General features: G+C 39.4%; 1 protein-coding gene across 2 annotated transcripts in view; it reads left to right on the top strand.

The window, feature by feature from the left end:
* LOC121869069 (sorbitol dehydrogenase-like) overlaps window positions 1-13,935 on the top strand; it is a 36,102-nt gene that overhangs the window by 11,392 nt on the left and 10,775 nt on the right. The window contains exons 3-7 of one of the 2 annotated variants that reach the window (XM_042370197.1): window positions 2,290-2,454; window positions 2,579-2,738; window positions 6,723-6,907; window positions 8,672-8,847; window positions 12,735-12,856. In XM_042370197.1, the coding sequence (XP_042226131.1) occupies window positions 2,290-2,454; window positions 2,579-2,738; window positions 6,723-6,907; window positions 8,672-8,847; window positions 12,735-12,856 (808 nt within the window). The remainder of the gene's footprint in view (window positions 1-2,289; window positions 2,455-2,578; window positions 2,739-6,722; window positions 6,908-8,671; window positions 8,848-12,734; window positions 12,857-13,935) is intronic. The other variant, XM_042370207.1, reaches the window with a different exon arrangement.

Raw genomic sequence — 13,935 nt, forward strand, 5'->3', positions numbered from 1 at the left:
TTTTTCTTTTATTGACAACTTGGTGGGAGGGGGTTGCAGTAAGCTAGGATAGGCTATTTGCATACACTTGAGGTATATGGTAGATATTAATTTATTTACCATCAATAAACACTTTAATAACATGGCGGCTTTTGGGTGTGTTAGTAAAACTAAATAGCGAGAGGCTCAGGGCCCCCACAGGTCTAAATCCGGCACTGAATCTCATCAGGAGTGACTGGAAGAGTTCTCTCAATCCAGACACTAGCAGGCATTAAGACAGTTGTGTTGCACACTGCTTACATAGTAAACTTGGATCCACTGCCAGCAATTGAATGATGGAGTGCAGCTGGTCCAGGGGGAAGAAAAAAATTATACTCTACAGTTTGTTGCAACTACAACTTCAAAACTAGTGCAGAAGTTGTCATGGAGCTGGAGGAATTGGAAGATGAGGATAACTCTGGGGTGTGGTCCTGCTCAGACAAGGAAGAAGAGGGATTACATCTTGGACTCGACATGGATATGGTCTCGGAATGTATTCTAGTATAAGTCGAGAAATGCCGAGATATATAAAATTATCTGGGAGAATCTCAGCATATGTAGCCACCTGCATCACCTACCATGCCTCTGTGCCACCTACCATACCTCTGTGCCACCTATCATGCCTCTGTGCCACCTACCATACCTCTGTCACCTACCATGCCTCTGTGTCACCTACCATACCTCTGTGTCACCTACCATGCCTGTGTCACCTACCATACCTCTGTGTCACCTACCTTGCCTCTGTGTCACCTACCTTGCCTGTGTCACCTACCATACCTCTGTCACCTACTATACCTCTGTGTCACCTACCACACCTCTGTGTCACCACCCTCTGTGCACCTACCATGCCTCTGTGTCACCTACCACCTCTGTGTCACCTACCATGCCTGTGTCACCTACCATACCTCTGTGTCACCTACCTTGCCTCTGTGTCACCCACCTTGCCTGTGTCCCCACCATACCTCTGTGTCACCTACTACCTCTGTCACCTACCATGCCTCTGTGTCACCTACTACCATGCCTACCTGCCTCTGTGTCACCCTACCATTCTGTGTCACCTACTACCATGCCTCTGTGTCACCTACCATGCCTCTGTCACCTACCCTCCTGTGTCACCTACCATGCCTCTGTGTCCACCTACCATGCCCACCACCATGCCTCTGTGTCACCTACCATGTCCAATACCACACCTATGCCTGTGTCACCTACCATGCCTCTGTACCTACCATGCCTCTGTGTCACCTACCATGCCATGTCACCTACCATACACCCTGTGTCACCCTGTACCTCTGTACCCACCTACCACCTCTGTGTCACCACCCATACCTACCTGTGTCACCCTACCATGCCTCCACCTACCATACCTCATGTGTCACCTACCATACCTACCATGCCTCTGTCACCTACCATACCTCTGTGTCACCTACCATGCCTCTGTGTCACCTACCATACCTCTGTGTCACCTACCATGCCCATGTGTCACCTACCATACCTCTGTGTCACCTACCATACCTCTGTGTCACCTACTATGATGCTTCATTCTTCACCTGCAGTGCTGGTAAGTGTTACTTTTTTACATTTAGTAATTACATGTAATGTATATGGGTCAATAATTTTGTATTGTATTTTTGTAGGAGGGGGAAGTGCCTCGATAAGTCGGAATTTGGGATAACTTGGCATGTGTGCCCTGTCAATGTACACCTATATGCTCCACCTACCCATACTCTGTCATGTCACAAGAATGTCACTAGTCTAAAACCAGGTAGGTCTGTGCACCTACCATGCCTCTGTCACCTACCATACCTACCTCTGTGTCACCTGTCATACCTCTGTGTCACCTACCATGCCTCTGTGTCACCTACCATGCCTCTGTCACCTACCATACCTCTGTGTCACCTACCATGCCTCTGTGTCACCTACCATACCTCTGTGTCACCTACCATGCCCATGTGTCACCTACCATACCTCTGTGTCACCTACCATACCTCTGTGTCACCTACTATGATGCTTCATTCTTCACCTGCAGTGCTGGTAAGTGTTACTTTTTTACATTTAGTAATTACATGTAATGTATATGGGTCAATAATTTTGTATTGTATTTTTGTAGGAGGGGGAAGTGCCTCGATAAGTCGGAATTTGGGATAACTTGGCAAGGCCAGAGCCGCTTGTGTGCTGGGTTATCGAGGGTTACTGTATATATTATTGAGAGCAATTATTTAATTTTTCTGGCAGGCTAGTAGTTTTTGGCATTTAATAGCCTGATTCTTTCAGAGGTACTCCTGAGAATGGCTCAAGTTGGTATTTGTGGTTCAGATGTGTCGTACTGGACTAAGGGGGCCATTGGTCATTTTGTTGTATTAGCACCAATGGTGCTTGGTCATGAGTCTGCTGGTGTGGTGGCCAAGTGTGGCAAGAATGTCACTAGTCTAAAACCAGGTAGGTCTGTTTTGCTTCTCTACCTGTAATTAAGTATCCATCTTGTCAACATTCTATTATATTAATTGTTACATGTGATGCATGTTTTAGAAATTATTTTCTCTTTTGATATGAATTTCTTTAGGAGATCGAGTTGCCATTGAGCCAGGCGTTCCATGTCGTGTGTGTGAGTTCTGCAAAAAAGGCAGATACAACTTGTGCCCAGATGTTTTCTTCTGTGCAACGCCACCCGATGATGGAAACCTATGCAGATATTACACCCATGCTGCAGATTTTTGTCTCAAGTATAATGCCAGTTTTGTCCTTAATAATTAGTGTCATAAATTCTCTACAGGCTACTTAAATTATAGAATGATTAATAGCAAAATACAGTACTGTACGGTAGTTATTATTCTTTGCATTTATAAAACAGTTTAATGTTACTTTAAAATATTATCATTCAAAGTTTATTACAGTAATGATGGCTCTGGGTCACTATATCATTAGTAATTAGGAAATACAGTACTATAGTTAGTGTAATGCATTATAACCAGCATAATTCCTCTTGTTGGGAAGGAAAAGGTGTCCCTGTAGTGAAATACAATAATAGTAAACATACATAGAAGGAATTTGGCAAAAAGAACCTGGAATCAAATTTTACTGGATGCTTATGGTATGAGTTGTCAGTGTTAAACATTTTTGCCAAAATTTTGCAAATGAGAAGAAAGTAAAAGTATTGAATTGGGATGTAAAAGATGTTCACTGCTAAATATTGGTGATTAAAACGTGCTTCTAAAGGTAATATATTTTATATAAAAAAATTATGAATTTTACAGTTCATTAAAAATAATTTATTTTTTAAAATAAATTACCTTGTTTTTTTATAAAAAATATTTTACTTTATTTATTATAAAAATACATATCGGTACTGTATTTTTTTTAATGGGGATACTGTACAGTGGTCTAATCAGATTTGATACAGGCCTAATGAGAGCTAATAGGTACAAGATGACACTTGTCGTGTGAACATGCTGGAGGTTGACGGGGGTGAGACTGGCCGTTGCCTCGATTGCAAGTTTTTTTATTTGTTCATTATTATACAGTACAGTGGTCCCTCGGTTAACGAACAGTTCATAACACATCGCAAACCTTCAGAAAAAACGTCTGCATGACCAAAGCTTAAAATTTACCCAATATAGCCTATCTCGAATCTAAACATCCAATTACTTATGGTAGTTAAAGCAAAATTTTACTTATTAATTAATATAAATGATGATATATCCCAATACATTCTCAAAAAGTCCAGACAATGTCATTACTTCTAGATTGACTCGTATCTCCATCTAGTACTGATATACTCTGTAAATGCACTGAAAAAAAAGAGAAAGTCTACCAGGTAAGAATACATGACAGCTGAGCTGGTGTGAACATGGGAGTTTTTTATGTCCATAAGCTGCTCTTCGCGGCACATTACTTCACTTATGAAATATCCACGACTTAGACCATAAAAAACCACCCTTAAAACTTACCTGAACATGGCATTTTAGGTCTGAAGAGGCCATCCTTTGTACTACCTCCAACTGCAGCGGTGAGTTTGTTGGAGAACGTCGTCTGCGGGGAAACTGGTGACGTCATTGCAAATGGCGGCTCTGTTTCTAGATCACTGGTTCCCAAACTGGGGGCCATGGGCCCCCAGCAAAATTTAGGGGGCCATAAGCTGAGGCTATGTACACATAAAAATCCCAAGCCCCACCACACTAGAACAGCCAGTCAGCAGCTGAGCCAGCCAGAGATATGGATTGGGAGAGGGGGGCCATGGATAAGGATTATATATGAAAAGTGGGTAATGATCAGAAAAAGTTTGGGAACCACTGTTCTAAATAAATAAACTTATCTCGACTATTATAGCAGGACTTTAAAATTTATTACAAATTATATATACCGTATCACTCTACGAACGTGTCAGAGTGTATTTCTTGTGTTTACTCGGAACCGACAACGAGTTCATTATGAATAACAAGAAACGCCGTCCATTGAGTCTCTTTCTATTTGTAACGGAACTTTTCAGCTCTTGTGTTAATCCTCACAATGACTATCTTACAGAAAATGCTAGCCCTTCGTATTTGCTGATGAGACATATATCACTATAGTCTGACAGGCTTGCAACCAGGATGAGGGGTTGGGGTGGGAGGCAAAGAAGGAACAGAGGAGGCTCATCACCTTGGAGTTAAAATTTGAGAACTAACAGTAGCGAAGCATTATTTAGCCCGCAGAAAAAGGTCTGGTAATGCCATTCAGGACATGATAAGTGTATACAGATTATCAGGGATGTGATTTCTTCCTTTTTTTTTTCTCTTTTTTCCCAACGTTTTAGGCAACCCTCTAGGGTCGATGGGCACAGTTTACTGACTGTGCCACGCGAGGATGATGAGCCAGTATACTGAGTATAGTGGCAACACTCTACATGTTCATCCATTACATCTTATACTCATTGGCTGAGTATTGCTTGTTTTGCACTCCATTCTTCTATTCTTTAGTATTTTATTGACCAAAGATCATTGATGTCATACAATGCCACTATTAGAAGCGTTATGATATGCTGCTCCAACCTATCCACTTGATCAACCCTCCCCCACCACCACTGGCGGCGAAGGGGGCTAATCATTTTTCAATACAGTAGTCCCTTGGTTAACGAACACAATTCATTCCAAAAGGTCGTTCATTAACCGAAACCATTGTTTAAATGGGATTTTGGGTAATTGGTTCCAGCTCACCGAAAATTACATACAAAGTAAAAATAAATGCAGTAAAGTACACTTACTTTGAGGTGTGCATGTAGAAGGCTCCTTGATGATGATGATGATGGGAATTAGAAGTGGGGGTGGAGGAGAAAGGAGAAGAGAAGGAAGTGGGAGTGGAAGAGAAATCACCCCATGCTTCATGCCGTCATTTCACCCATAAAATTTTAAGTTCACTAGGTGTAATTCAAGATTATTTTCTTTAAATCAACACTGCACTGCACTATATATTGTCAATGTGTTAAATAAATTTCAGAATGACCAATATTTGTACTGTAAAAACATAAAAATAGTTTATGTTCAAGAGAGCCACAAGCAAGATGTTACCTCCACTGACCAGAGATACAAACTGACGCCATGGTGGGTGAGTCAAGTGGCTGATTGGCGTACCAAAAACTAGTTTCCTGTACTGCAATTATGTTAAATAAGTGTTAAAATGACTAAAAATTTTAACATAAAACTTGCAAATTTATTGAATAGCACAACCTTCTTGATATTTACTCAAATGGAACGAATTTAAGCCCTAGAACCGATTACTGTATTGGCGGACTAATATTCCAGCTGGTGAGCAAGCCAAAACATGTTGACATGATTTCGTAAGAATTTCGTTAACCGAATTTTTGTTCGTTAACCGAATTGAAGATTCTTATGGAAGGTAATTTGTTAACCGAGGCGTTCGTTAACCGAGGGATCACTGTATAACTAAGTTTCTATAATCTTTTTACACTTTCTGATCAAAATTTATTCTATAACTCATACTATATTTCATAGTTGTATAGGCAACTTAGTAGGGGGTGTCTGTGTCCCCCAGGAGGTCAGGGCTGTAGGGCATGTGTGTCCCATAGGAGGTCAGGGCTGTAGGGCATGTGTGTCCCTCAGGAGGTCAGGGCTCTAGGGCATGTGTGTTTGTCTCCCAGGAGATCAGGGCTCTCGTGTAAAAGGGGTGGGTGGGGGGGGCAGAAAAGGTTTTTATTTACTCTATTTGTATTATCTTATTAATATATCTGTAAGAGGAGATATCTTTCCTTTCATATATCTATCTTATATTTTCTGTTTATTGGTTTCAACATTAAACAACTGTTACATTGTATCCTTGACAACAAGGATGATTATTTCACACACTTGTCAATAGTACAGATATTCATACATTCCTTATAACACCATGTTAGTACTGAATGAACAACATGGAAACAGGTACCAGCATCTCGATTGGAGAGTACCCATTGATGGTGTACTCACAACTCATATAACAAATGTAATACTGGCAGCAATATTTTGGGTTTCCATACTCAACTTGGGACAATTATATTTCTGCTAATTATCCCCAGTCATGTACAACAACACTACCGTATTTCTCATTTCTGTTCACTCAGCGATCAAATTCACTTGATGATCTGTTTTTCAGCAACTCCTCCTGATCGCTAAACGATGTATCCCTCTACAGTAATAGTTTGGTATAGTTATTACATTTGCAACTATCATTTTGTGCAGACTGCCTGATCATGTAAGTTTAGAGGAGGGGGCCCTTCTAGAGCCATTAAGTGTTGGAGTTCATGCCTGTGAACGCGGTGGAGTAACTCTCGGTTCTTCTGTCTTGGTGTGTGGTGCAGGGCCAATAGGCCTTGTTAACTTACTTGCAGCGAAAGCAATGGGAGCTTCAAAGGTTTGCATCACAGGTAAGAGTTTTTGTTTATTTTAAATTCATGGAAATTTAAAGTGTTTATGTACCAGTCAGTATTATTGTGGGCAGTTACATTTATTTATTACTATTATTTACTTTATTATTATTGTACAGTATGTACATTTTTAAAATAAATTTGTTAGTACAGTTATTATAAATATATTATTTAATGTGGCAGCCAAGGCAAGGCACAAAAATTGAACAGAAAACGAATGAATAATCAAACACAAAAATTTGGAAATTGTCGAATAATGTGAAAATATTCCAAACTCGATTATGTTGTTTTTTCAGTAATTCGAGTGACCCAGAACCCCTTCTTTGTCGAATTCATGAGGATATAGTGTAGTATGGCAAGGGATTTGCCTCCCAGCTGGGAAGTTAGGTAGGATTTTTTATGTCAGGGGTTCTGTGCATTGTCATATCATTTTTATTACTTACTGTCATCCAAAGAACATTTATGGAAAAAAAAATAATGAAATCAAGCTACTCTTTTTTTAACTGACCGTTGGCAGATGTGCAGTAATGAGCATAAATCTAAGTACCTGCTCGAGCAACTCCACAGTTAGTCAGTTACCCCGTGTAACTTCGTGAGCGCATGCTAACTTTTTGACATCTCTATTTACATTTCTTTTTCATTCACTGACCTCATATTTGTTAACAAAATGGCTCCCAAGAGCAAGGAGAGTGATACAGAAAATGTTATTTAAGAGAAAGAAAGTGAATTTTAAGCTCACTGATAAGATTGAAGTGCTGGATAAATTATAATGTGGCATGTCTGCCAGTGCTGTCATGCATGAATTTGGTGTGAATGAATCTACTGTTCATCCTATCTGTAAAAAAGAAACTGAACTGTGCAAATGTGTTAAGGAAGCTGCCCCTCAAAGTGCCGGAAGTAACATCTGTGGCGTGTGATTCATATCTTGAGATGATGGAAAAAAGACTACATTTATGGATTGAAGAGTTGGTGAGTAACCGTTGTGGACGGAGTGGCTCTGAGGCAGCAAGCTTTCCGCATCTACGAGCATGTGACGAAGGATGCTACAAACCCCAAACCTTTCTTAGCTAGTAAAGGGTGGGTGAAAAGGTTCAGTAACAGATATGGAGTGCATAAATTAAGTCAACTGGAGAATTTGCCATAGCAGATAAGGTCGCCCTTTGACGCTTTTATTCCCGAGTTCTTGAACTTAATCCCTGGGCTGTGGGCTAAGTAGGCCTCGGCTCACACCATACATGGGCATATTTAGGCGCAAATGAAAATAATAGAAACTGTTTCCTTACAAATCCATCGTAAATGGTACAAATACGTAATAAATGAATGTACTGTACTTACCATTAGTTGGCATCGTGGCAGGTGTGAGGAGTGGGAGATATGGGTTGGTGCCTGGGGAATACTCTGGCTCAGTGATATAAGTTACAAGTTCATTTACATACTCAGACTTGAATTATACATAGGGAAAACAATTATTTGTTAAAATTTATGAGTTTTTATTACAATAAACTTACTCCATGTAAATATCAACACCATCTCTGAAACATTTTATCATTTCTAACTTGAAATACTATGACAAATATGATAATTTTGGTAACCATAGTACCATACCCAATTTTTTCCATAAGTTATTAAATTCAGCATTCATGAATACATGACAATTTACTAGCGCGTAACCCTCACAAATAGGGGGGTGGGGGGGATAAGTATATATTCTTTCATTATACAGGGTATGGTCAAAAATTTTCATACTATCTTCCTTTCCTTTAGACATTACTGAGAATCGCTTGCGAGTTGCCAAGGAGATGGGTGCAGACTACACAATACTTGTTGATACAAATGATGCAGAGAAGTTGGCACAGCAAGTCAAGGAAGTAATGGGTGGGATGCCAGACAAAACAATTGAGTGCAGTGGTGCTGAGACAAGTGTTCGTCTTGGTATTTTGGTGAGTATGATGCTGCTTTTGAGGAATGTGTGTATACAGTACTAGTAGAGTAAAGAACAGTGTGTGTGTGTGTGAGAGGAATGAAAGTAAACCTAATGGCTGTAAGGGTCTAAATTACAAAGTGTTACATCGAAGCCTCACAGTTGTATATCATGTATTGGTGGATATTTGTTGTATCATATAAATAAAAAGGATATAAAGGTTGAACATTTACACTGAAGAACCCAGAACTTTTAATTTGGATTAGCACATAGTCTGTTAATTGTAGATGTATAGAATAAGCACCAGTTATACAATCTTGGGTTTAGTTGAATCCAGTGTCACTCAGACTCTTTACCTGCAATAATTAAATGTACCTCAACAATGACAGCATGCAGCAAGAAAGCTAAGAGGTAGGTGTGTAATAAAGAGCTAGTCTGTGACGATGAGGGTGGTGGTGATAAGAGGTAGAGGAGGTGTTGTGCCAGTTTCTAAGACTGCTGTCTGGTTCAAGTGATGTCTACAGCCTCAGGTTTGTTATTTTCACCTGTCTGTTTTATTTTGCCTACAATACCGTATACAGTATTTAAATGTAGCTCTACAACATGTTAGTACAATAGAAATGCTTTAACGTAAAATATTCTATCAAGAAAATATAGGGGTGTATGTTTCGACAGCCGAGAGGTGTTTAAACCCACACAAACACTCTCCCTTCCTCCCTCCTTTGTCTTACTGTTTGCTGTATACCTGCACTGTCTGTACACATGCTGAACTCTATGCAGCATTCTACCTGCATAGTTTATGTGCATGCCAAACTAAAGGTTGGACCCCGCTAATCCGGGACCCGATAGTCCAGCAGCTTCGATGGTTCGGAACGGTATCAGTTATGCAATTCACTCTTTGATTTTTCTGCTTATCTTATGGTGAAAATTATGATATGTTCTGCAACTTCTTAAAGTAGCATCCTGTGCTCTCCACCCATTACGTATTTGCCCTTATGACAATTATTATTATTTTTTTTCACAATATGTATGTAGGATGGTGTGTGCAAGTAACCGAGTGAAAGTAAATTAAGAAATTTACATATATCGACCCTAAAATACGAGTTGAAAAACAACCATAACACCACAGCTTGGCCCAGTATCCTGGTGGTTACAGTGACGAGTTTATCCTGGCTACAATGCCATGATTAATCACTATTAATCACTATTATATCAGTAAACACTAATAATAACAGTAAATTCAGTGAAAAATGGCAGAGAGGGAGGAGAGTTACAACTGAAGACGAGAAGACGACGCTGTAATTAGCGGTCTCTCACTTGCTCCCAGGCTCCAGTTGCCAGTTGTACGATTGAAATACAGTATGTATAGAAGAATACATATCTTGTAGTCTAATTTGAAAAAGGTGATGGACACAGTGATAAACAAATTATATAAACCATACATTTACCTATGATAACATATTAAGAAATATTGTATCATTACTACAGTGAATGAAATAAAATTCCCCAAAACAACATTTGATAACTCTCAGGCAGCTGTGTCTCGCTCACTGACGCCTTGGACCCTTGAAATTTTGGCTCAAGGTGGACATATCTGAGGACAAATTTTGTCCTTTTTTTTTTAATTCTTGAATTATTTTTTGGCAAATAATTTTGTCTGACTGAGCTACAGCACTAACACAGTAAGCGTGAGCTTGATTTATGCTGATCTATTTTGTAATGGTACCAGTAATAGTACATTTTATACATTAATTTGCCCTTTTTTACCCTCGACTTTGACGGTTCGGAATTTTCGCTAATCTGTAACCTGTCTGGTCCCAAGCTTCCCGGATTAGCGAGTTCAACCTGTAATTATAAATTTATAAGATGATTATAGTACTAAATAATAATATTATTACAGTACTGTTGTTATTATTATTATACAGTATAGAATATGCCAGTTCATTCACTCAGATCTGAAAATAAATAGGGGTTCAGGATCATTCTCATGTTTTATGTATAAACACCCAAGTTGCAGATATTTTGGTGACTCCAGTGGCATAGCGTGGTATTTGTACAGGGGATGCAAAAGGTTATTAATTTCTGACCAGAATGTCACCAAGAACACAAGAGGATGAAAGTAAAAAGTAAAAGAAAGTATTATTTTGATTTAGTTATAATTTGTCACAGGACTGCACAGCTGGCATCAGGTTGTTTTTTTAGGATAAGGAAAAGCAAATTATGTGGATCACTATCATACAAATGAGATATTACTTAGTAATAAAGGTTTGTTTCAGACTACCCTTATATACAATAAAACAAAAGGCTAACTTCAGATAACCATGCCTGCAGTGAAACATAAAAGTGTTATTTGACAATAACCATGAATGCAATAAAACTTATGTTATTTAAATTATGATACTGCAGATTAATATCAGACAAGAGCCAGGAGCTGCTTTTTCATCTTGGCAAAGGTGTCAATGACTCTTATCATAGTTCAGAAATTGTTGTGCATACTTCTGTTCAATTGTAAGAAGAGACAATTTGTAAAATGCTCTTTTGGCATGGATGATCAAAGGTAAAATTTTATAAGTTTCATCTGACTTAATGGTCTTTCAATACCAGCACTTGAAACAGGAGGGTCAGGAAAATTTGTGTAAGTAGTACGTACTATATTGGGAAATGTATGTAAAACTATCAGTTATTCTTCTGTGCAGAGATGCCAAAATGTTCCAGATTTATCATTAGTAAAGTGTTAAGTACATTTTAAAATCTTTAGAATATTACTGAGAATATTATTAGTTCTCCAGAATATCTCTAGATTTTATGTTGCAGATGTACTTTTTTGTTTTGTTTTTTTACACTAAACAGAAGTAAATATCTCTTAATACCTGTAGGTCTACCTCGGGAGCTGCTAAATTGGCAACACTGGCTGCCAGAGTGTAAGGGCTACCCAGTGTCCTGTTGCCAGAATTACTATGAATCGCATTCACTTTACTACTGTAAATTAGCAAGATACATTTTTTATGCCCTTTTCGCAGGTTCAGGATGTAGCAGCTATGGTTATAACAAAAATATCTCCCTCCATCCCTTTTTCTGCTTATGTCATTTATTCACAACCAGCTCGAGATTTCCAATTATACAGTAACAGATAATTTACTCGATCAGGGGTAAGAGCAGCCATCCACCCGAGTTGGCAATGCAGGTGGGATGCTGTCGGAGCAAACAAGCTCCGTGGCATCCATCCTGCATTGGGTGCGGGGTTATCAGGGACTGTTGTGCTACCGGGAGACTGCTTTGGCCCACCTCCGTATTGGCCACACACGACTGACTCATGGTTTCTTAATGGAGAGAGCGTCCCATTCCCATTGTGATAACTACCTGATCCCATTGACTGTTCAACACTTCCTAGTAGAGTGCCCCAGTCTCATAGGTCTTCATAGTAAGCGCCTCTCCCAATGCTGGGGGGGAGACGGGTCTCATCGTCTCTCTTTGGTGCTGGGGGGGTTGGAAGTGTGGGAGGGGACGTCCTCTACTTCGTGGAGGAAGTCGGCCTTATACACAAGCTTTTAGTTTTATCAATTAATGTTTAAATGTTTTTTACGAAAGTTGTAAGTTATTTGTTACTTATGTTTTTTACCTCATTATTTGATTTGAATCTTGTAAGTATTTATTTATTTTAATTCGGTGGCATATGACCTAATCTGTTGCATCACCAGGGATGTAATTACCACAATCAATTGATCAGGGGTAGCATATTTCCCAAGGTATGCCACTAGTGAGGTCAGTAATAAAAGATAAAAAATTTCTTATGTACTGCATATTTAACTACCTATACACCTTTTACAACATTATTCCTTAAGATCAGTTAGTTTGGTGCTCATAACAATCCTGAAATATTTTTGTTAAGTTTTATTTATTTTACAGGGTACTAAATCAGGTGGAACAATAGTGCTGGTTGGTCATGGTCCAGATGAAGTAAAAATCCCTGTGGTTAATGCTGCTGCCCGTGAAGTTGACATTCGAGGCCTATTTCGATATGCTAATAAGTAAGAGCACAGTATTGTACATTGCAGTTTTATCTTATTACAGTTAGCAAAAGTAAACTATCTCTTGTTTAAGATTAAGTAATTTGTTTAGGGTTAAAGTTAATTTCTGGTGTCTTATTTAACAACATTTTATTATTACCTTTGACGGTTTTGCCATAACATATTATGTCTTGTTAGGCGGTGTTATTGTCACATTTTCTGATCCTGGACACAGGATAACTTCGCACCTTGTTTAAAGGTGAAAACCGACTTACAGAAATTGACTAGTAATGGTTTTATGAACTGAATAGATCATCTGGTTCTAACCCAACTTAAACCCTCAATATTGTTAGCTAAGATCAATAAACATTAAGTTCATCTCTTGTTGTGACCATTAGAGATCAGAATCAACAGCTAACCCAGAGAGCTGAAAGCTTATTAAGTCATGATGCTACAGCAGCTTCTCATTTGCAGACTTCCATTGTGTGTGTAAATGAACCTTGAAATGCAAAATTTTGCATTCACTACATTCTTATAAGAGCCTCATGGCCAAAAGATCAAACCCAGAACTTTCTTGTTTGCTACCACTATGAACAATCATTAACAAAAGTTTGCTTCCTCCCAAACTGAAGCACAAGTGACCCCAAATTAGGTAAAACAGCATACCCTTATCAGTCTGCTCTGAAACTCATTCCTATGACTTGGTCTAACCATGGTGAGGGGGGGGGGGGCTTGAGGTCCTGTTCATCTGATGAGCCACACCAGGGGAGGCGGGACTGATCCTCCCCTTCATCTTCATGGAGGAAAGGGCTTCCCATTCTGGAAGGGTCATCAGGGAGTGGCATCTTTCCTCCAGTCCAATCCATAAGGGCTGGAGAGTAGCTCTCCCATGTGTTTGCCATATGTGGCAACCCATACGGCAGGGAGATGGGAATCCTGAAGGTTGAGCGATGCTACACGCTGTGTCCTGTCTCCAGCAACACACCTCTTTGGTCCCTTATTCTGGTTAGATGGAAGGCTTGACATGTGGCCCAGTCAAGTTAATAGGCTGGTCAACATGACAGACCTTTGGGCCAGTCATTTGGCTAGGGTCAAGCAGG

This window comes from Homarus americanus, unplaced genomic scaffold (genome assembly GCF_018991925.1).
Source record: "Homarus americanus isolate GMGI-L3 unplaced genomic scaffold, GMGI_Hamer_2.0 scaffold32583, whole genome shotgun sequence".
Classification (NCBI taxonomy): Eukaryota; Metazoa; Arthropoda; class Malacostraca; order Decapoda; family Nephropidae; genus Homarus; species Homarus americanus.